This window comes from Salvelinus alpinus, chromosome 2, assembly GCF_045679555.1.
Source record: "Salvelinus alpinus chromosome 2, SLU_Salpinus.1, whole genome shotgun sequence".
Lineage (NCBI taxonomy): Eukaryota > Metazoa > Chordata > Actinopteri > Salmoniformes > Salmonidae > Salvelinus > Salvelinus alpinus.
Window position 1 is genome coordinate 107096670 of NC_092087.1, and position 24800 is coordinate 107121469.

General features: G+C 43.2%; 2 protein-coding genes across 2 annotated transcripts; both read left to right on the forward strand.

Moving 5' to 3' along the window:
• Positions 1 to 1547: 1547 nt before the first annotated feature.
• LOC139549368 (zinc finger protein interacting with ribonucleoprotein K-like) lies at positions 1548 to 8971 on the forward strand. Its single transcript, XM_071359816.1, has 2 exons — positions 1548 to 2132; positions 7425 to 8971. Exons 1-2 carry the CDS (start codon positions 1769 to 1771, stop codon positions 8102 to 8104), a joined length of 1044 nt encoding a protein of 347 aa, XP_071215917.1. The 5' UTR covers positions 1548 to 1768; the 3' UTR covers positions 8105 to 8971.
• A 3338-nt stretch (positions 8972 to 12309) lies between these two features.
• LOC139548768 (zinc finger protein 135-like) lies at positions 12310 to 18400 on the forward strand. The gene is made up of 2 exons (XM_071358592.1): positions 12310 to 12885; positions 16690 to 18400. The coding sequence occupies exons 1-2, from the start codon at positions 12561 to 12563 to the stop codon at positions 17703 to 17705; spliced, it is 1341 nt and encodes a 446-aa protein (XP_071214693.1). The 5' UTR covers positions 12310 to 12560; the 3' UTR covers positions 17706 to 18400.
• The last annotated feature ends 6400 nt before the right edge of the window (positions 18401 to 24800 follow it).

Here is a 24800-nt window from a genome sequence, read left to right on the forward strand (position 1 = left end):
ACTGTGTAGGAGCAGTTTGGACCTACTCAGTACTGTTACACCGTGTAGGAGCAGTTTGGACCTACTCAGTACTGTTACACCGTGTAGGAGCAGTTTGGACCTACTCAGTACTGTTACACTGTGTAGGAGCAGTTTGGACCTACTCAGTACTGTTACACTGTGTAGGAGCAGTTTGGACCTACTCAGTACTGTTACACCGTGTAGGAGCAGTTTGGACCTACTCAGTACTGTTACACCGTGTAGGAGCAGTTTGGACCTACTCAGTACTGTTACACCGTGTAGGAGCAGTTTGGACCTACTCAGTACTGTTACACCGTGTAGGAACAGTTTGGACCTACTCAGTACTGTTACACCGTGTAGGAGCAGTTTGGACCTACTCAGTACTGTTACACCGTGTAGGAGCAGTTTGGACCTACTCAGTACTGTTACACTGTGTAGGAGCAGTTTGGACCTACTCAGTACTGTTACACCGTGTAGGAGCAGTTTGGACCTACTCAGTACTGTTACACCGTGTAGGAGCAGTTTGGACCTACTCAGTACTGTTACACCGTGTAGGAGCAGTTTGGACCTACTCAGTACTGTTACACCGTGTAGGAACAGTTTGGACCTACTCAGTACTGTTACACCGTGTAGGAGCAGTTTGGACCTACTCAGTACTGTTACACTGTGTAGGAGCAGTTTGGACCTACTCAGTACTGTTACACCGTGTAGGAGCAGTTTGGACCTACTCAGTACTGTTACACTGTGTAGGAGCAGTTTGGACCTACTCAGTACTGTTACACTGTGTAGGAGCAGTTTGGACCTACTCAGTACTGTTACACCGTGTAGGAGCAGTTTGGACCTACTCAGTACTGTTACACCGTGTAGGAGCAGTTTGGACCTACTCAGTACTGTTACACCGTGTAGGAGCAGTTTGGACCTACTCAGTACTGTTACACCGTGTAGGAACAGTTTGGACCTACTCAGTACTGTTACACCGTGTAGGAGCAGTTTGGACCTACTCAGTACTGTTACACCGTGTAGGAGCAGTTTGGACCTAGTCAGTACTGTTACACCGTGTAGGAGCAGTTTGGACCTACTCAGTGGGACCTACTCAGTACTGTTACACCGTGTAGGAGCAGTTTGGACCTACTCAGTACTATTACACCGTGTAGGAGCAGTTTGGACCTACTCAGTACTGTTACACCGTGTAGGAGCAGTTTGGACCTACTCAGTACTGTTACACCGTGTAGGAGCAGTTTGGACCTAGCTGCCTTATTGGGATATTATCTGTTTGTTTGATTGATTTTCTGAATGCAGATGTACAGTAGTATGGTAGGGTGTTTAAAATGCTCACTCATTAAAAATATTCACTAATCAACACACAATATTATATAATAAAATAAATAAAAAATCTACCCTTTTGTTTCAAAATAAAATGAACTTTTCCCTTGACTGTGTTACCCTCCCACCCAGCAAGTGGCGATGTGCCTGTTTCACAGGCCATTACACGGTGTGACGTATAATCTAATGGACGGGGCGCTTCTTAAACAACAAAAGCGAGTCATTCACCTCGATTGCTTTCTAGCCAACATAGCCGAAAACATTTCAGCTCTTTAAATGCTTTCGTTGTATATTAGCAACAGTGTTATAAACACACTTGTTGTATTTACTAGCTAGTTACACCATTTAATTGAATATTTACGTTGTTGTTAGTCAGCTAGCTAGCAGGGTAAATTAGCAGTAGTGCTAGTCTAGTCACTAATGCTAACTAGCTAACATCCCGACCATGAGCTCATTAAACGACTCTCCCACTTCCAAAGAGGTGATCTGCTGGACGGAGAAAGAAGCTCTGGGGCTGAACATTGTCGTGAAAGAGGAGAAGGAAGAAAAGGATGTCACAGTAAAACAAGAAACAGAGGTTGAGGCTGTTACAGTGAAAGAAGAAGAGAAAGACGTTACATTGACAGAAGATGAAGACGCGTTCAGAGTGAAAGAGGATGAGGATGTTACAGTAAAAGAGGAGGAAGAGAAAGAGGAGGTGACTGTCACAGTGAAAGAAGAGGAAGACACTTTTGGAATGAAGGAAGTGGGGGAGATTACTGTCACATTGGAGGAAGAAGAAGAGGAGACAGGAGATCTGATTAACAGCAGTGAGTAATATCTTAAAAACGGGTACAAACTCTGCTGGTGTTGAACCGATGTGTAGTTTTAAAGGGGCATTCTACTGAAGGTCTACACTTTAATAGTTCTGTACTGTAGGAATTGTTAAAACTACAAATAAAAAATTGCTTAACTGGAAGTCAAATTACCCTCCATCGTTAAGACAGTGGATGAATCAAATGACCCTCCATTGTTAAGACAGCGGATTAATCAAATGACCCTCCATTGCGGATATTATAGGGCTTAGCTATGGTGTGGATATTATAGGGCTTAGCTATGGTGTGGATATTATAGGGCTTAGCTATGGTTTGGTGTGGATATTATAGGGCTTAGCTATGGTTTGGTGTGGGTATTATAGGGCTTAGCTATGGTTTGGATATTATAGGGCTTAGCTATGGTTTGGTTTGAATATTATAGGGCATAGCTATGGTGTGGATATTATAGGGCTTAGCTATGGTTTGGTGTGGATATTATAGGGCTTAGCTATGGTTTGGATATTATAGGGCTTAGCTATGGTGTGGATATTATAGGGCTTAGCTATGGTTTGGTGTGGATATTATAGGGCTTAGCTATGGTTTGGTGTGGATATTATAGGGCTTAGCTATGGTTTGGTGTGGATATTATAGGGCTTAGCTATGGTGTGGATATTATAGGGCTTAGCTATGGTTTGGTGTGGATATTATAGGGCTTAGCTATGGTGTGGATATTATAGGGCTTAGCTATGGTGTGGATATTATAGGGCTTAGCTATGGTGTGGATATTATAGGGCTTAGCTATGGTGTGGATATTATAGGGCTTAGCTATGGTTTGGTGTGAATATTATAGGGCTTAGCTATGGTTTGGTGTGGATATTATAGAGCTTAGCTATAGTTTGGTGTGAATATTATAGGGCTTAGCTATGGTTTGGTGTGGATATTATAGGGCTTAGCTATGGTTTGGTGTGGATATTATAGGGCTTAGCTATGGTGTGGATTTTATAGGGCTTAGCTATGGTGTGGATATTATAGGGCTTAGCTATGGTTTGGTGTGGATATTATAGGGCTTAGCTATGGTTTGGATATTATAGGGCTTAGCTATGGTGTGGGTATTATAGGGCTTAGCTATGGTGTGGATATTATAGGGCTTAGCTATGGTGTGGATATTATAGGGCTTAGCTATGGTTTGGTGTTGATATTATAGGGCTTAGCTATGGTGTGGATATTATAGGGCTTAGCTATGGTGTGGATATTATAGGGCTTAGCTATGGTGTGGATATTATAGGGCTTAGCTATGGTGTGGATATTATAGGGCTTAGCTATGGTGTGGATATTATAGGGCTTAGCTATGGTGTGGATATTATAGGGCTTAGCTATGGTGTTGATATTATAGGGCTTAGCTATGGTGTGGATATTATAGGGCTTAGCTATGGTTTGGTTTGGATATTACAGGGCTTAGCTATGGTTTAGTGTGAATATTATAGGGCTTAGCTATGGTTTGGTGTGGATATTATAGGGCTTAGCTATAGTTTAGTGTGAATATTATAGGGCTTAGCTATGGTTTGGTGTGGATATTATAGGGCTTAGCTATAGTTTGGTGTGAATATTATAGGGCTTAGCTATGGTTTGGTGTGGATATTATAGGGCTTAGCTATAGTTTGGTGTGGATATTATAGGGCTTAGCTATGGTTTGGTGTGGATATTATAGGGCTTAGCTATGGTTTGGTGTGGATATTATAGGGCTTAGCTATGGTTTGGATATTATAGGGTTTAGCTATGCGTTCCAATTGACTCTGACCTTGAGATGAGGAAAAAAGTTTTAGGCCAACCAGTGTTGCTCCTTTAATCTAACAATGATTATCTTTATAACAGTAACCTAGTTACCGATCAGTAGGCCAGGGCTACATTTTCTCTCTCCTCAGCAGCAGGAGCACGTGACATCAGCAGCCCGAACCAGTTTCAGCTGGACAAAAAGCTATATGTTTTATTGTGTTGCAATTGGCTGACACAGATAAGAAGCTCACGCAGTTCTCTGGACTGGTCCAATCGGGTCCAGTCCGTAAAATTGCACATACCCCAAGACTTGTAGAAATTATATCAGACCCGACCCAGATCCAAGACAAAAGTCCTGTCAGTGTGACCATATTAACACATTAGAAGTGTTTTAACATATAAACTCAGCAAAAAAAAGAAACGTCCCTTATTCAGGACCCTGTCTTTCAAAGATAATAAGTAAAAATCCAAATAACTTCACAGATCTTCATTGTAAAGGGTTTAAACACTGTTTCCCATGCTTGTTCAATGAACCATAATGCACCTGTGGAACGGTCGTTAAGACACTAACAGCTTACAGACGGTAGGCAATTAAGGTCACAGTTATGAAAACTTAGGACACTAAAGATGCCTTTCTACTGACTCTGAAAAACACCAAAAGAAAGATGCCCAGGGTCCCTGCTCATCTGCGTGAACGTGGCTTGGGCATGCTGCAAGGAGGCATGAGGACTGCAGATGTGGCCAGTGCAATAAATTGCCATGTCCGTACTGTGAGACAACTAAGACAGCGCTACAGGCAGACAGGAAGGACAGCTGATCGTCCTCGCAGTGGCAGACCACGTGTAACAACACCTGCACAGGATCGGTACATCCGAACATCACACCTGCGGGACAGATACAGGATGGCAACAACTGCCTGAGCTACACCAAGAACGCACAATCCCTCCATCAGTGCACAGACTGTCCACAATAGGCTGAGAGAGGCTGGACTGGGGCCTTGTAGGCCTGTTGTAAGGCAGGTCCTCACCAGACATCACCGGCAACAACATCGCCTATGGGCACAAACCCACCGTCGCTGGACCAGACAGGACTGGCAAAAAGTGCGCGTCACTGCCGAGTCGCGGTTTTGTCTCACCAGGGGTGGTGGTCGGATTTGCGTTGATCGTCGAAGGAATGAGCGTTACACCGATGCCTGTACTCTGGAGCGGGATCAATTTGGAGGTGGAGGGTCCGTCATGGTCTGGGGCGGTGTGTCACAGCATCATCGAACTGAGCTTGTTGTGATTGCAGGCAATCTCAACGCTGTGCGTTACAGGGAAGACATCCTCCTCCCTCATGTTGTACCCTTCCTGCAGGCTCATCCTGACATGACCCTCCAGCATGAGTTTAGGATTATGATTTTCATGGGAAGATTTTGCAGTGACTTACCTCTTCCACATGGGTACAGTAGACAGGGAAGAGGTAAGGGGGGACAGGATGTTTATGAGGGGGAATGCAGAAGGAGAAGGAAGTGTGCAACATTAAACAGGGCACTGACAACAACAAAAGGAATGTACACTGACATCAGGCATGGAACTATTCAGATTCTGGAACTATTCAGATTCTGGAACTATTCAGATTCTGGAACGTTCAATACATTTTATATTCAACAAACCAAAATATCTACTAATACGTTTTCTTTCTGATACCAAAATGGCTCTAATAAACCTGTTTGAATTCAGATGTGTCCATGTAGTCTACCTGATGGCATTGATGCAGAAAATCACCTTTTCAAAATCAAACTTCTACCACAGCGACCATGTTATTTTTGTGAATTATAATGTTTTTATGTGAAAATGACATATGGATACATTCCGAACTCACTTCACTCGCGCTAATCGGTGTGTACGCAGAATAAGGTCTTAATAATGATCAAGATTACCTTAGACCGGGGCGGCAGGTAGCCTAGTGGTTAGAGCGTTCGGCCAGTAACCGAAAGGTTTCTAGATCGAATCCCCGAGCTGACAAGGTAAACATCTGTCGTTCTGCCCCTGAACAAGGCAGTTAACCCACTGTTCCTAGGCCGTCATTGTAAGTAAGAATTTGTTCTTAACTGACTTGCCAAGTTAAATAAAGGTTAAATAAATAAATAAATAGACTGCTGCGCCACTCGGTAGAATACCAGGTGTTTTAATCGGCGTAGATTAGTTGATTTATTTCCTGACTGGGCTGTGGGACAGTGGAGATTAGTTTATAAATTGCCTGGCTGGGCTGTGGGACAGTGGAGATTAGTTGATGAATTTCCTGGCAGGGCTGTGGGACAGTGGAGATTAGTTGATGAATTTCCTGGCAGGGCTGTGGGACAGTGGAGATTAGTTTATGAATTGCCTGGCTGGGCTGTGGGACAGTGGAGATTAGTTGATACATTGCCTGGTTGGGCTGTGGGACAGTGGAGATTAGTTGATACATTGCCTGGCTGGGCTGTGGGACAGTGGAGATTAGTTTATGAATTGCCTGGCTGGGCTGTGGGACAGTGGAGATTAGTTGATGAATTGCCTGGTTGGGCTGTGGGACAGTGGAGATTAGTTAATGAATTTCCTGGCAGGGCTGTGGGACAGTGGATGTGTAGGAATGATTCAAATGGAACTGTTAACAGCCATTACCCAGGTAGTATTGTGACTAACTAACGGCTATTAACCAATCGGCATCCAGGATCCAAATGTAAAGTTTAATAATGAGGGATCTAGTCAAATCAGATTTGTCACATGTGCCGAATACAACAGGAAAACAACAAGGCCTGAAACAACAATGCCGGGCCTCCCGGGTGGCGCAGTGGTCTAGGGCACTGCATCGCAGCGCTAGCTGTGCCACCAGAGTCTCTAGGTTCGCGCCCAGGCTCTGTCGCAGCCGGCCGCGACTGGGAGGTCCGTGGGGCGACGCACAATTGGCCTAGCGTCGTCCGGGTTAGGGAGGGTTTGGCCGGTAGGGATATCCTTGTCTCATCGCGCTCCAGCGACTCCTGTGGCGGGCCCGGGCGCAGTGCGCGCTAACCAAGGGGGCCAGGTGCACGGTGTTTCCTCCGACACATTGGTGCGGCTGGCTTCCGGGTTGGAGGCGCGCTGTGTTAAGAAGCAGTGCGGCTTGGTTGGGTTGTGCTTCGTAGGACGCATGGCTTTCGACCTTCGTCTCTCCCGAGCCCGTACGGGAGTTGTAGCGATGAGACAAGATAGTAATTACTAGCGATTGGATACCACGAAAAATTGGGGAGAAAAGGGGATAAAATTAAAAAAATATATATATAAAATAAATAAATAAATAACTAACAATTAAAGAGCAGCAGTAGACTGCTGTGGCAGAAACATTATGTTCAAAATAAGTTACAAATAACGTGAAAAAACACACACAATAGCACAATTGGGTAAGAGCCTGTAAAACGGCAGCCATTTCCTCCTGTGCCACTATATTTTACATCAGGGTAATGGATTCAACCTCATAGGAAGAGCAGGAGATTTCATTCAGGTCTCTCTGTTTAACTAAATACTCTGTCTTTGGCAGGAGAGAGACCAGACTCTCACTCTGACAGACGGAAGAAGAGTCCTTCAGGGGAACCAGACCCAGAGACGCCCAAACCAGTGAGACGACACCACTGCTCCCAGTGTAATTTGAGTTTTAAGTTTTTATGGAAACTGAAACAGCATGAGAGGACACACATAGGGGAGAAGCCACACCACTGCTCCCAGTGTGGAAAGAGTTTTACCCTGTTAGGGAACCTGAAAAAGCATAAAGGAATACACACAGGAGAAAAGCCTTTCCAATGTTCCCAGTGTGGAAAGAGATTTTCACGATCACAGGAACTAAAATCACATGAGATGAAACACACAGGGGATAGACCACACCACTGCTCCCATTGTGGAAAGAGTTTTACCCAGTTAGGGAGCCTGAACAAACATAAGAGAATACACACAGGAGAAAAGCCTTACCACTGCTCCCAGTGTGGAAAGAGTTTTATACAGTTAGGGAACCTGAACAACCATAATATAATACACACAGAAGAAAAGCCATTCCAATGTTTCTACTGTGGAAAGAGATTTTCACGATCACAGGACCTAAAATCACATGAGATGATACACACAGGGGAGAAGCCACACCACTGCTCCCATTGTGCAAAGAGTTTTACCCAGTTAGGAAGCCTGAACAAACATAAGAAGAGAATACACTCTGGAGAGAAATCTTAACATACTTTCCAGGACAGAGGACATGCAATCACATGACAGAATAGAGAGGCTGTGTTCTGACTTATGTTTTTGAGGTTGTTTTTAAATGAAATGTTGATATGAAAAATATGATTTGGATATTTTTAAAATTACAATTATAAAATAGATTTAGTAGAATGTGCATTTCTTGATTTTTAACCTAGAAATGTTATGAATTTAAGTTGTTGTGTTTCATTGAGTTAATGTGTATACTAGTCTTCACGCTAAAGGTGTATGAACATTTTGATGACGTTGTTCTGATAACGTTGACAATTATTTTGACACTCACTTCCTGATGAATGTTCCCATTAGTATTATTCCACCATGTCAGAGAAAACACAGGTGCTGCATTTGATTAATGGAACATATTGTTGTCTGAATATAAATATAATGTGGAACGGCACTAGTGCACATTCATTATATACATCTGTGTATTGTGTATTGTCATTATATACATCTGTGTATTGTGTATTGTTACAGACAGTGGGGAGAACAAGTATTTGATACACTGCCGATTTTGCAGGTTTTCCTATTTACATAAATGACCATTATATACCTATGTGCTTATTTTATATAATATATAAATATAATGTGGACATTCATTATATACATATTGTTACATATATTATAGACATTATAGACCTGGGTGCTCATTATATACATCTGTGTATTGTGTATTGTCATTATTGTTACATATATGACCATTATAGACCTGGGTGCTTATTTCTTTTAAATTATATATGTTTGTTTGACTGAATGAACCAGAAATTGCCTCATGTGCATATGTGTAGTAGATGTTAAGTTTGTTTTCAATTCTAACTCATTAAAAATGTTTCACTAATCAATCAACACATGCTTCTCTATATACATCTCACTGCTTCTTGACACACTTAACCCGGAAGCCAGCCACACCAATGTGCCTTAGGAAACACCCTACACACAGCATCTAAAATCACATGAGAGGACACACACGTGGGAGAAACCATACCACTGCTTCCAAGGGGGTAGTCAATGTGGAGACTATATACAGGGGGTACCGGGACATAGTCAATGTGGAGGCTATATACAGGGGGTACTGGTACAGAGTCAATGTGGAGGCTATATACAGGGGGTACCGGGACAGAGTCAATGTGGAGACTATATGCAGGGGGTACTGGTACAGAGTCAATGTGGAGGCTATATACAGGGGGTACTGGTACAGAGTCAATGTGGAGGCTTTATACAGGGGGTACCGGGACATAGTCAATGTGGAGACTATCTACAGGGGGTACTGGTACAGAGTCAATGTGGAGGCTATATACAGGGGGTACCGGGACAGAGTCAATGTGGAGACTATATACAGGGGGTACCGGTACAGAGTCAATGTGCGGCGGCACCGGTTAGTCGAGGTAATTGAGGTAATATGTACATGTAGGTAGAGTTGTTAAAGTGACTATGCATCGATGATAGCAGAAAGTAGCAGCGATGTAAAAGGGGGGCAATGCAAATAGTCTGGGTAGCCATTTGATTAGATATTCAGGAGTCTTATGGCTTGGGGGTAGAAGCTGTTTAGAAGCCTCTTAGACCTAGACTTGGTGCTCCGGTACCGTTTGCCGTGTGGAAGCAGAGAGAACAGTCTATGATTACGGAGGCTGGAGTCTTAGACAATTTTTAGGGCCTTCCTCTGACACCGCCCGGTATATAGGTCCTGGATGGCAGAAAGCTTGGCCCCAGTGATGTACTGTGCTGTACGCACTACCCTCTGTAGTGCCTTGCGGTTGGAGGCCGAGCAGTTGCCATACCAGGCAGTGATGCAACCCGTCAGGATGCTCTCGATGGTACAGCTGTAGAACCTTTTGAGGTTCTGAGGACCCATGCCAAATCTTTTCAGTCTCCTGAGGGGGAATAGGTTTTGTTGTGCCCTCTTCACGACTTTCTTGGTGTGCTTGGACCATGTTAGTTTGTTGGTGATGTGGACGCCAAGGAACTTGAAGCTCTCAACCTGCTCCACTAAAGCCCCGTCGATGAGAATGGGGACGTTTTCAGTCCTCTTTTTCCTGTAGTCCACAATCATCTCCTTTGTCTTGATCACGTTGAGGGAGAGGTTGTTGTCCTTGCACCACACGGCCAGGTCTCTGACCCCCTCCCTATAGGCTGTCTCGTCGTTGTCGATGATCAGGCCTACCACTGTTGTGTCATCTGCAAACTTAATGATGGTGTTGGAGTCGTGCCTGGCCGTGCAGTCATGAGTGAACAGGTAGTACAGGAGGGGACTGAGCACTCACCCCTGATGGGCCCCCATGTTGAGAATCAGCATGGAGGATGTGTTGTTACCTACCCTTCCCACCTGGGGGTGGCCCGTCAGGAAGTCCAGGATCCAGTTGCAGAGGGAGGTGTTTAGTCCCAGGGTCCTGAGCTTATTGATGAGCTTTGAGGGCACTATGGTTTTGAATGAGTAGTCAATGAATAGCATTCTCACATAGTTGTTCCTTTTGTTCAGGTATGAAAGGGCAATGTGGAGTGCAATAGAGATTGCATCATCTATGGATCTGCTGGGGAGGTATGCAAATTGGAGTGGGTCTAGGGTTTCTTGGATAATGGTGTTGATGTGAGCCATGACCATACTTTCAAAGCATTTCATGGCAGCAGACATGAGTGATACGGGTCAGTAGTCATTTAGGCAGGTTACCTTAATGTTCTTGGATACAGGGTCTATGGTGGTCTGCTTGAAACATGTTGGTATTACAGACTCAGTCAGGGACTGGTTGAAAATGTCAGTGAAGACACTTGCCAGTTGGTCAGCGCATGCTTAGTGTACACGTCCTGGTAACCCGTCTAGCCCTGCGGCCTTGTGAATGTTGACCTGTTTAACTTCTTGGGATAGGGGGCGGTATTTTGACGTTCGGATGAAAAGCGTGCCCAAAGTAAACTGCCTGCTACTCAGGCCCAGAAGCTAGGATATGCACATAATTGGTAGATTTGGATAGAAAACACTCTAAAGTTTCTAAAACTGTTAAAATAATGTCTGTGAGTATAACAGAACATATATGGCAGGCAAAAACCAGAGGACAAATCATCCCCCCCCAAAAAATGTCATCCTACCACTGATTTCAATGGCTGGCTCTTTTATAATAGGGCGAAATTGTGCTCGATTGCAGTTCCTAGGGCTTCCACTAGATGTCAACAGTCTTTAGAAAGAGTTTCAGGCTGGTTTTTTGAAATATTTGCCAGAAATTTTTGTTTTTCTAGGTGGCTCCCATTTTGGCTGTTTCCAAGCGCGTGCATAAGAGCGCATTCTCTGGTATTTTTCTCGGGTAAAGACAACGATTCTCCGTCTTAAATTTTATTGTTTATTTGCGTATCAGGGTACATAAGGTTTGATTATAAACGTTGATTGACTTGTTTGGATAAGTTTATTGGTAACTTATTTGCGTATCAGGGTACATAAGGTTTGATTATAAACGTTGATTGACTTGTTTGGATAAGTTTATTGGTAACGTTTGGGATCCATTTTGGATGCATTTTGAAGGAAGGAAACCAAGTGGATTATTGACTGAAGCGTGCCAGCTAAACTGAGTTTTTATGGATATAAAGAAGGAGCTTATCGAACAAAAGGACCATTTGTAATGTAACTGGGACCTTTTAGAGTGCCAACAGAAGAGTTGTACTTTTACACCGTGTAGGAGCAGTTTGGACCTACTCAGTACTTTTACACCGTGTAGGAGCAGTTTGGACCTACTCAGTACTTTTACACCGTGTAGGAGCAGTTTGGACCTACTCAGTACTTCTCTCCACATTCTACCAACCCAGCAGATGCTTCTACAACAGTGAATATTAACCAATGAGGTGGGTCGTTCCACATTCTACCAACCCAACAGATGTTTCTACTACAGGGAATATTAACCAATGAGGTGGGTCTTTCCACATTCTACCAACCCAACAGATGTTTCTACTACTGGGAATACTAACCAATGAGGTGGGTCTTTACACATTCTACCAACCCAACAGATGTTTCTACTACAGGGAATATTAACCAATGAGGTGGGTCGTTCCACATTATACCAACCCAACAGATGTTTCTACAGTGAGTATTAACCAAAATGGAAATGTCCCTTGACTGTGTTACCCTCCCCAGCCAACAGATGGCGATGTGCTTGTTTCAGGCAATGCTGCCGGTGTGACGTATAATCTAATGGACGGGACGCTTCTCCAACAACAAAAGCGAGTTATCCACCTCCGTATCTCTCTAGCCAACATAGCCGAAAACATTCAAGCTCTTTTAACGGTTTCGGTGTATATTAGACACTGTGTTATAAACACACGTGTCGTATCTACTAGCTAGTTACACCATTTAACTGAATATTTACGTTGTTGTTAGTCAGCTAGCTATATAGCTGGCTGGGTAAATTAGCAGTAGTGCTAGCCTAGTCACTAATGCTAACTAGCTAACATCCCGACCATGAGCTCATTAAACAACTCCCCCACTTCCAAAGAGGGGATCTGCTGGACGGAGAAAGAAGCTCTGGGGCTGAACATTGTCGTGAAAGAGGAGAAGGAAGAAGAAGATGTCACAGTAAAAATAGAAGCAGAGATTGAGGCTGTTAAAGTGAAAGAAGAAGAGAAAGACGTTACATTGACAGAAGATGGAGACGCGTTCAGAGTGAAAGAGGTGGAGGGTGTTACAGTAAAAGAAGAGGAAGACGTTTTTGGAATGAAGGAAGTGGGGGAGATTACTGTCACATTGGAGGAAGAAGAGGAGGAGACAGGAGAACTGATTAACAACAGTGAGTAATATCTTAAAAACAGGGGTACAAACTCTGCAGTTGTTGAACCGATGTGTGGTTTTAAAGGGGCATTCTACTGAAGGTCTACACTTTAATAGTTCTGTACTGTAGGAATTGTGAAAGCTACAAAGAGTGGGGGGCGGCCAACAAAACGTTTATGGATCAAATGCTTCCCGTTATATTTTTCACAACATTTGTAAACATCTGAATATGTCTTCCTGTAGTGCTTTGCTCAGTGTCTTTGCTTGACGTCACATTAAAGCAGAAATCATCTCATGTCTGACTTCAAATGATGAAGAGGACAGATTCAAGACAAGGAAGGATATTTTTGATCAGAATTAAATGTATAAAAAAATATTTACCACAGGTTATTTAAAATCAGATGGAGTTAGTTTTGTGCCAACAGAAATAAGGGGTTAAATGTGTGTCCAAAAAAACTAAAAATATTTCCTGATCTTTTATATCTGCTAGATATAGGACAGACTTCAAAACCGTATTCCTTATTAATCAACAAACCATAGCTAAGTACTATAATATCCATACCAAACCATAGCTAATCCCTATAATATCCACACCAAACCATAACTAAGCCCTATAATATCCACACTAAGCCCTATAATATCCACACCAAACCATAGCTAAGCCCTATAATATCCACACCAAACCATAACTAAGCCCTATAATATCCACACCAAACCATAACTAAGCCCTATAATATCCACACTAAGCCCTATAATATCCACACCAAACCATAGCTAAGCCCTATAATATCCACACCATAGCTAAGCCCTATAATATCCACACCAAACCATAACTAAGCCCTATAATATCCACACTAAGCCCTATAATATCCACACCAAACCATAGCTAAGCCCTATAATATCCAAACCATAGCTAAGCCCTATAATATCCAAACCATAGCTAAGCCCTATAATATCCACTCCAAACCATAGCTAAGCCCTATAATATCCACACCATAGCTAAGCCCTATAATATCCACACCAAACCATAGCTAAGCCCTATAATATCCACACCATAGCTAAGCCCTATAATATCCACACCAAACCATAGCTAAGCCCTATAATATCCACACCATAGCTAAGCCCTATAATATCCACACCATAGCTAAGCCCTATAATATCCAAACCATAGCTAAGCCCTATAATATCCAAACCATAGCTAAGCCCTATAATATCCACACCAAACCATAGCTAAGCCCTATAATATCCAAACCATAGCTAAGCCCTATAATATCCAAACCATAGCTAAGCCCTATAATATCCAAACCATAGCTAAGCCCTATAATATCCAAACCATAGCTAAGCCCTATAATATCCAAACCATAGCTAAGCCCTATAATATCCATACCAAACCATAGCTAAGCCCTATAATATCCATACCAAAACATAGCTCAGCCCTATAATATCCACACCATAGCTAAGCCCTATAATATCCACACCATAGCTAAGCCCTATAATATCCAAACCATAGCTAAGCCCTATAATATCCACACCAAACCATAGCTAAGCCCTATAATATCCACACCAAACCTAAACAAAAGTTTCTAAACTTTATTAGGGTAATCAAGTCATTGTTTATGGGGAAAATATGAACAGGTTACTATATTGCAGCATTAAATTAAGTTTAGCATCTGTCAGTATGTACCATTCTAGACCCATCTTAACCACGTATGTACCATTCTAGCCCCACCTTCACCCCTTATCTACCATTCTAGCCCCACCTTCACCCCTTATCTACCATTCTAGCCCCACCTTCACCCCTTATCTACCATTCTAGCCCCATCTTAACCACATATGTACCATTCTAGCCCCATCTTCACCCCTTACGTACCATTCTAGCCCCACCTTCACCCCTTACGTACCATTCTAGCCCCACCTTCACCCCTTACGTACCATTCTAGCCCCATCTTAACCACGTATGTACCATTCTAGCCCCATCTTAACCACGTATGTACCATTCTAGCCCCATCTTAACCACGTATGTACCATTCTAGCCCCATCTTAACCACGTATGTACCATTCTAGCCCCATCTTAACCACGTATGTACCATTCTAGCCCCATCTTAACCACGTATGTACCATTCTAGCCCCATCTTAACCACGTATGTACCATTCTAGCCCCATCTTAACCACGTATGTACCATTCTAGCCCCATCTTAACCACATATGTACCATTCTAGCCCCATTTTCACCCCTTATGTACCATTCTAGCCCCACCTTCACCCCTTATGTACCATTCTAGCCACATCTTAACCACGTATGTACCATTCTAGCCCCATCTTAACCACGTATGTACCATTCTAGCCCCATCTTAACCACATATGTACCATTCTAGCCCCACCTTCACCCCTTATCTACCATTCTAGCCCCATCTTAACCACGTATGTACCATTCTAGCCCCATCTTAACCACGTATGTACCATTCTAGCCCCATCTTAACCACATATGTACCATTCTAGCCCCATCTTAACCACACATGTACCATTCTAGCCCCATCTTAACCCCTTATCTACCATTCTAGCCCCATCTTCACCCCTTACGTACCATTCTAGCCCCATCTTAACCACACATGTACCATTCTAGCCCCATCTTAACCACGTATGTACCATTCTAGCCCCATCTTCACCCCTTACGTACCATTCTAGCCCCATCTTAACCACATGTACCATTCTAGCCCCATCTTAACCACATATGTACCATTCTAGCCCCACCTTCACCCCTTATCTACCATTCTAGCCCCATCTTAACCACACATGTACCATTCTAGCCCCATCTTAACCACACATGTACCATTCTAGCCCCATCTTAACCACATATGTACCATTCTAGCCCCACCTTCACCCCTTATCTACCATTCTAGCCCCATCTTAACCACGTATGTACCATTCTAGCCCCATCTTCACCCCTTACGTACCATTCTAGCCCCATCTTAACCACATGTACCATTCTAGCCCCATCTTAACCACATATGTACCATTCTAGCCCCACACATATGTACCATTCTAGCCCCATCTTAACCACATATGTACCATTCTAGCCCCACACATATGTACCATTCTAGCCCCATCTTAACCACATATGTACCATTCTAGCCCCATCTTAACCCCTTATGTACCATTCTAGCCCCACCCCTTATGTACCATTCTAGCCCCACCTTCACCCCTTATCTACCATTCTAGCCCCATCTTAACCCCTTATGTACAATTCTAGCCCCATCTTAACCGCTTATCTAACATTCTAACCCCATCTTAACCCCTTATCTAACATTCTAACCCCATCTTAACTGAACCCCTTATGTACCATTCTAGTAGCAAACTAACAATTGGCCACTAGATTATACAAGATGCTTTTTTCCAGTAGAGATTAGTTGATGAATTTCCTGGCAGGGCTGGAACAGTGGATGTGTAGGAATGATTCAAATGGAACTGTTATTAACCAATCGGCATCCAGGATCCAAATACAAAGTTGAATAATGAGTGATCTAGTAATCAAATCAGATTTTATTTGTCACATGCGCCGAATACAACAATGCCCTTAACCAACAATGCAGTTTTAAGTAGGAAATAGATAAATAAAAACAAATAATTAAAGAGCAGCAGTAGACTGTGGCAGAAACATTAAGTTACAAATAATGCGAAAAAAAACACACACAATAGCACAATTGGTTAAGAGCCTCCTCCTGTGCCACTAAATTTTACATCAGGGTAATGGATTAAACCTCATAGGAAGAGCAGGAGATTTCATTCAGGTCTCTCTGTTTAACTAAATACTCTGTCTTTGGCAGGAGAGAGACCAGACTCTCACTCTGACAGACGGAAGAAGAGTCCTTCAGGGGAATCAGACACAGAGACGCCCAAACCAGTGAGACGACACCACTGCTCCCAGTGTAATTTGAGTTTTAAGTGGTTATGGAAGCTGAAACAGCATGATAGGACACACATAGGGGAGAAGCCACACCACTGCTCCCAGTGTGGAAAGAGTTTTACCCTGTTAGGGAACCTGAAAAAGCATAAAGGAATACACACAGGAGAAAAGCCTTTCCAATGTTCCCAGTGTGGAAAGAGATTTTCACGATCACAGCACCTAAAATCACATGAGAGGACACACACAGGGGATAAACCACACCACTGCTCCCAGTGTGGAAAGAGATTTTCCCAGTTAGGGAGCCTGAAAAAGCATAAAGGACTACACACAGGAGAAAAGCTTTTCCAATGTTCCCAGTGTGGAAAGAGATTTTCAGGATTGCAGCACCTAAAATCACACGAGAGGACACACACAGGGGAGAAACCACACCATTGTGCCCTGTGTGGAAAGGATTTTACCCAGTTAGGGAACCTAAAAAAACATCAGATGAAACACACAGGAGAAAAGCCGTTCCAATGTTCCCAGTGTGGGAAAAGATTTTCACGATCACAGGAACTAAAATCACATGAGATGACACACACAGGGGAGAAACCACACCACTGCTCCCATTGTGGGAAAAGTTTTACCCAGCTAGGGAGCCTGAACAAACATAAGAGAATACACTCAGGAGAAAAGCCTTACCACTGCTCCCAGTGTGGAAAGAGTTTTACCCAGTTAGGGAACCTGAACAACCATAATATAATTCACACAGAAGAAAAGCCGTTCCAATGTTCCCACTGTGGAAAGAGATTTTCACGATCACAGGACCTAAAATCACATGAAAGGACACACACGGGGGAGAAACCACACCACTGCTCCCATTGTGGAAAGCGTTTTACCCAGTTAGGAAGCCTGAACAAACATAAGAAGAGAATACACTCTGGAGAGAAATCTTAACATACTTTCCAGGACAGAGGACCTGCAATCACATGACAGAATAGAGAGGCTGTGTTCTGACTTATGTTTTTGAGGTTGTTTTTAAATGAAATGTTGATATGAAAAATATGATTTGGATATTTTTAAAATTACAGTTATTAAATAGATTTAGTAGAATGTGCGTTTCTTGATTTTAACCTAGAAATGTTATGAATTTAGTAAAAAAGCATTTCATTAAAGCAACATATCTTTTAATATAAATCTGAATAACAATAAAATGTGGAACGCCACTAGTGGACGTTCATTATATACATCTGTGTATTGTCACATGTAGGAGCAGTATAGACCTAGTCTGTTCATTATATACATCTGTGTATTGTTACACCATGTAGGAGCAGTATAGACCTAGTCTGTTCATTATATACATCTACATGATGTAGTTCATTATATACATCTACATGATGTATTGTTACACCATGTAGGAGTAGTATAGACCTAGTCTGTTCATTATATACATCTGTGTATTGTTACACCATGTAGGACCAGTATAGATGCTTATAGTATAGATCCTAGATTCTTATTTTGATATATTTTGATCTATTTTTATATTTTCTGTTTAATTGACTGAATGAATCAGACATGGCCTAAATACAGATGTGTAGTAGATGTAAAGTTTGTTTTCAATTCTCACTCATAAAAATGTTTCACTAATCAAGCAACACATGCTTCTCTTTATACATCTCAATATAATATTGCTTTCTAGTAAAAAAATGTAAATATATTTTTGGTCTGAAAACAAAAATATATATATATATTTTACCCCTTATCCTCTCCAATTTAGTGATTTCCAATTGGTAGTTACAGTCTTGACCCATCGCTGCAACTCCCATACGGACTCGGGAGAGGGCGAAGGTCGAGAGCCGCGTGCCCTCTGAAACACGACCCTGCCAAGCCGCACTGCTTCTTGACACACTGTTCGCTTAACCCGGAAGCCAGCCGCACCCAATGTGTCTTAGGAAACACTGTACAACTGGCGACCGTGTCAACGTGCACCTGGCCCGCCACAGGAGCTGCTAGACCGGCACTCACAAGTGGCTGAATTATTTATTGCCGTCATTGCGTCACAACCTGTATCATAGACACAGAAAACACTGGAGACTGTACAGTTCACACCTGGGCACATTTTACACACCACATTGTGTAAAAATAACAAATACTTACACATAACTGAGATGAGCTTGATGCTAAAACAGGCAATTTGCAGTTGCTACATCCATTTTGTGGACTTATAAATGAATGGTCTGTGATTCATGAGCTTAGTTGTAACTGTTGTTTTACTCCTATGTTTAGAAACAAAGAAAATGTTAACAAACACTGTAGCCTCAAAACACTGTTAAAACTATAATTGTGATATCATGGATGGTCAGTTATTGCAGTCATATCTTTGTCAATGAATTTGAAAGTGGTTCCATTTCTCCAGGCTTTTTGCCCAAACAGTGGTGGGGAACTAGTTTCCCCTTTAAGGAACTATTCCATTGGTTCCATTATCCAACAGTTGAGAAGAATATATCCAGCTCAAGTATTTGACATGAACAATACAGTACCGTTCAAAGGTTTGGGTTCACTTAGAAATGTCCTTGTTTTTGAAAGAAAAGCAAAATAAATTGTCCATTAAAATAACATAAAATTTATCAGAAATACAGTGTAGACATTGTTAATGTTGTAAATGACTGGAAACGGCAGATTTTTAATGCAATATCTACATTGGCGTACAGAGGCCCATTATCAGCAAACATCACTCCTGTGTTCCAATGGCTCGTTGTGTTAGCTAATCCAAGTTTATCATTTTAAAAAGGCTAATTGATCCTTAGAAAACCCTTTTGCAATAATGTTAGCACAGCTGAAAGCTGTTGTTCTGATTAAAGAAGCAATAAACCTGGCCTTCTTTAGACTAGTTGAGTATCTGGAGCATCAGCATTTGTGGGTTCGATTACAGGCTCAAAATGGCCAGAAACCCGTCAGTCTATTCTTGTTCTGAGAAATTAAGGCTATTCCATGCGTGAAATTGCCAAGAAACTGAAGATCTTGTACAATGCTGTGTACTACTCCCTTCACAGAACAGCGCAAACTGGCACTAACAAGAATAGAAAGAGGAGTGGGAGGCCCCCGGTGAACAACTTCGATATCAGAGAGACTTCAACTTACAAGCACAACCAGCACTACGACCAGGAATACGACTTTCCCAAAGTGGATCCTTTGTCTACACCTCCCAGGGCATTTGAACTAATTCCAGAGGCCGGAGGAGAGGGTGCCGGAGCGGTCTTCTAGTGAGGCTTTGGATGCGCGCACACCACTCACCGCTCCCGAGTATATTACTCGCTATTGTTCAGTCCCTAGTTAACAAAGTCAACGAAATCTGGGCAATAGTTGCTTTCCAAAGAGAAATCCGGGATTGTAACATACTCTGTTTCAAGGAAACATGGCTAGCTGGGGACATGCTGTCGGAGTCGGTACAGCCAACAGGATTCTCAGTGCATCGCGCCGACAGGAATAAACATCTCTCCGGTAAGAAGAAGGGCGGGGGGTGTATGCTTCATGATTAACGACTCATGGTGTAATTGTAACAACATACAGGAACTCAAGTCCTTTTGTTCACTAGAATTCCTCACAATCAAATGCCGACCGTATTATCTCCCAAGAGAACTCTCTTCGGTTATCGTCACTGCCGTGTACATCGACGTCTTGCTTCCAGACAAATTAAACAACTTATTTGCGTGCTTTGAGGACAATACACAGTGCCACCGACGCGGCCCGCTACCAAAGACTGTGGGCTCTCCATCTCCGTTGCCGACGTGAGTAAAAAATTGAAACCTGTTAACCCTCGCAAGGCTGCTGGCCCCGACGGCATCGCTAGCCGCGTCCTCAGAGCATGCGCAGACCAGCTGGCTGATGTGTTTACGGACATATTCAATCAATCCCTGTCCCAGTCTGCTGTGCCCACATGCTTCAAGATGGCCACCATTGTTCCTGTTCCCAAGAAAGCCAAGGTAACTGAACTAAATCATGAAGTGCTTTGAGAGACTAGTCAAGGATCATATCACCTCCACCCTACCTGTCACCCCAGACCCACTTCAATTTGCTTACCGCCCCAATAGGTCCACAGACAATGCAATCGCCATCACACTGCACACTGCCCTATCCCATTTGGACAAGAATGCTGTTCATTGACTACAGCTCAGCATTCAACACCATAGTACCCTCCAAACTCATCATTAAGCTCGAGACCCTGGGTCTCAACCCTGACCTGTGCAACTGGGTCCTGTACTTCCTGACGGGCCGCCCCCAGGTGGTAAAAGTAGGAAACATCTCCACCCCGCTGATCCTCAACACTGGGCCCCACAAGGGTGCGTTCTCAGCCCTCTCCTGTACTCCCTGTTCACCCATGACTGCGTGGCCATGCACGCCTCTAACTCAATCATCAAGTTTGCAGATGACACAACAGTGGTAGGCTTGATTACCAACAACTATGAGACATCCTACAAGGAGAAGGTGAGGGCCCTCGGAGTGTGGTATTAGGAAAATAACCTCTCACTCAGTGTCAGCAAAAACAAAAGAGATGATCGTTGACTTCAGGAAACAGCAAAGGGAGCGCTCCCCTATCCACATTGACAGGACAGCAGTGGAGAAGGTGGAAAGTTTGAAGTTCCTCTGTGTTCATATCACCGACAAACTGAAATGGTCCACGCACAAAGACAGTGTGGTGAAGAAGGTGCAACCTCAGGAGGCTGAAAAAATGTGACTTGTCACCGAAAACCCTCACTAACTTTTACAGGTGCACATTTGAGAGCATCCTGTCGGGCTGTATCACCTCCTGGTACGGCAACTGCACCGCCCACAACCCCAAGGCTCTCCAGAGGGTGGTGCGGTATGCACAACGCATCACCGGGGGCAAACCACCTGCCCTCCAGGACACCTACAGCACCCGATGTCACAGGAAGGGATAAAAGATCATCAAGGACAATAACCACCTGAGCCACTGCATGTTCACCCCGCTATCATCCAGAAGGTGAGGTCAGTACAGGTGCATCAAAGCTGGGACAGAGAGATTTAAAAACAGCTTCTACCTACAGACTTGATATCATTGGCCACTATAATAAATGGAACACTAGTCACTTTAATAATGGCACTTTAAGACTGTTTACATATCTCACATTACTCATCTCATATTTATATATTGTATACTGTATCCTTCATCTAGGTCAGCACCAGCTGTTCTGGATGACTGTGTGATAACGCTCTCCGTAGCCAATGTGAGCAAGACCTTTAAACAGGTCAACATTCACAAAGCCGCTGGGCCAGACGGATTACCAGGACGTGTACTCAAAGCATGCGCTGACCAACTGGCAAGTGTCTTCACTGACATTTTCAACCTCTCCCTGACTGAGTCTGTAATACCTACATGTTTCAAGCAGACCACCATAGTCCCTGTGCCCAAGGAAGCGAAGGTAACCTGCCTAAATGATTACCGCCCCGTAGCACTCACGTTGGTAGCCATGAAGTGCTTTGAAAGGCTGGTCATGGCTCACATCAACAGCATCCTCCCAGATACCCTAGACCCACTCCAATTCGCATACCGCCCCAACAGATCCACAGATGACGCAATCTCAATCGCACTCCACACTGCCCTTTCCCATCTGGACAAAAGGAACACCTATGTGAGAATGCTGTTCATTGACTACAGCTCAGCGTTCAACACCATAGTGCCCACGAAGCTCATCACTAAGCTAAGGACCCTGGGACTAAACACTTCCCTCTGCAACTGGATCCTGGACTTCCTGACGGGCCGCCCCCAGGTGGTAAGGGCAGGCAACAACACGTCTGCCACGCTGATCCTCAACACGAGGTGCCCCTCGGGGGTGCGTGCTCAGTCCCCTCCTGTACTCCCTGTTCACGGCTGCGCGGCCAAACACGACTCCAACACCATCATTAAGTTTGCTGACGACAACAGTGGTAGGCCTGATCACCGACAACGATGAGACGACCTATTTGGAGGAGGTCAGAGAACTGGCAGTGTGGTGCCAGGACAACAACCTCTCCCTCAATGTGATCAAGACCAAAGAGCTGGAAAAGGCGGGCCGGACAGGCCTACATTAACATCAACGGGGCTGTAGTGGAGCGAGTTGAGAGTTTCAAGTTCCTTGGTGTCCACATCACCAACGAACTATCATGGTCCAAACACACCAAGACAGTCGTGAAGAGGGCACGACAAAACCTTTTCCCCCTCAGGAGACTGAAAAGATTTGGCATGGGTCCCCAGATCTTCAAAAAGTTTGACAGCTGCACCATCGAGAGCATCCTGACCGGTTGCATCACTGGGGCCAAGCTTCCTGACACCCAGGACCTCTATTCCAGGCAGTGTCAGAGGAAGACCCATAAAATTGTCAGAGACTCCGGTACCGAAGTGCCAAGTCTAGGTCCAAAAGGCTCCTTAACGGCTTCTACCCCCAAGCCATAAGACTGCTGAACAATTAATCAAATGGCTACCCAGACTATTTGCATTTTTTTTTACACTGCTGCTATTTGGTGTTTATTATCTATGCATAGTCACTTTACCCCTACCTACATGTACATATTAACTCAATTACCTCAACTAACCTGTTGAAGCACCTTTGGCAGCGATTACAGCCTTGAGTCTTCTTGGGTAGGAAGCTACAAGCTTGGCACACCTGTATTTGGGGAGTTTCTCCCATTCTTCTCTGCAGATCCTCTCAAGCTCTGTCAGGTTGGATGGGGAGCGTCGCTGCACAGCTATTTTCAATACGGCCTTCAATCTTTTTTGAAAATATAGAGGCTAATATTTTGTAGTCGTTATTGAGCAGACAGATTGTACGCCAATTATCGAGGAGAAGCAAGTCTTTCATGGGCTAAAGCATTAATGTCATCAGACCTGGAGTCAAACTGGGAGGGAAAGCATTATTTACAATGTAATCAGACCTGGAGTCAAACTGGGAGGAACAGCATTATTTACAATGTCATCAGACCTGGGGCCTGTTGCACAAAACTAGGATAAGGGATTAAGCCAGGATATCTTGGTGATCCTGGCTCAATTGATCCGTAATCCGGTTGCACTAAAGATGGATTTTTATTTATTTATTTTTATTTCACCTTTATTTAACCAGGTAGGCTAGTTGAGAACAAGTTCTCATTTGCAACTGCGACCTGGCCAAGATAAAGCATAGCAGTGTGAACAGACAACACAGAGTTACACATGGAGTAAACAATAAACAAGTCAATAACATGGTAGAAAAAAAGAGAATCTATATACAATGTGTGCAAAAGGCATGAGGTAGGCAATAAATCGAATAATTACAATTTAGCAGATTAACACTGGAGTGATAAATCATCAGATAATCATGTGCAAGAAGAGATATTGGTACTGGTGTGCAAAAGAGCAGAAAAGTAAATAAATAAAAGCAGTATGGGGGGTGAGGTAGGTAAATTGGGTGGGTAGTTTACAGATGGACTATGTAGGGGGCAGGAGGATATGTTATGGTATAAATTACCATGGAGATTTATTCTGTGGAGCTAGCCTGCTCCAGACCAGGCTAAATTCCAGGATCTATTTAATCTCATCCCTAATGTCAGTCAGCAGTCACCACAAATGGAAACCAATAGTTATTTCACTGCTCACTATACATTGTTATCACATATAACTAGACCCACTGTTATTATTTAAACGTTTGTGATCATTAATTTCAATGATTTTGGATAAAAAATGATTTTTAGATGACGTTGCTATCATTAGATAATTTACAGTTTCCCATAGACTATAAGGCTATATATAAAATGATAGAATATTAGGGCCACAGAGGGGAAAAAAACACAAGTCATAATATTGTAACCAGTTGTTTTAAAGGAGGACAGTTGTTAAAATGACAGATGTGGGGCATTTCGTGAAATTGTACTTCAGTATGGTTTCATAAACAAAGACATGCTGATGTGCCAGAATATTAAGTATCACATTGTCATAAGTATCAAAACTGTAAAAACAATATGTAGCTTTTCTGCAGAAAGAACCAGCCTCATAAATTTATGACTTTATCCTTTTTCTTCAGT

Excerpts from the sequence above, each read along its gene's own strand:
- LOC139548768 (XM_071358592.1), top strand. The coding sequence starts at position 12,561 with ATGAGCTCATTAAACAACTCCCCCACTTCCAAAGAGGGGATCTGCTGG. Across the intron at positions 12,886-16,689 it reads AGGAGAACTGATTAACAACA|GAGAGAGACCAGACTCTCAC; the intron begins GTGAGTAATATC and ends TGTCTTTGGCAG.
- LOC139549368 (XM_071359816.1), top strand. The coding sequence starts at position 1,769 with ATGAGCTCATTAAACGACTCTCCCACTTCCAAAGAGGTGATCTGCTGG. Across the intron at positions 2,133-7,424 it reads AGGAGATCTGATTAACAGCA|GAGAGAGACCAGACTCTCAC; the intron begins GTGAGTAATATC and ends TGTCTTTGGCAG.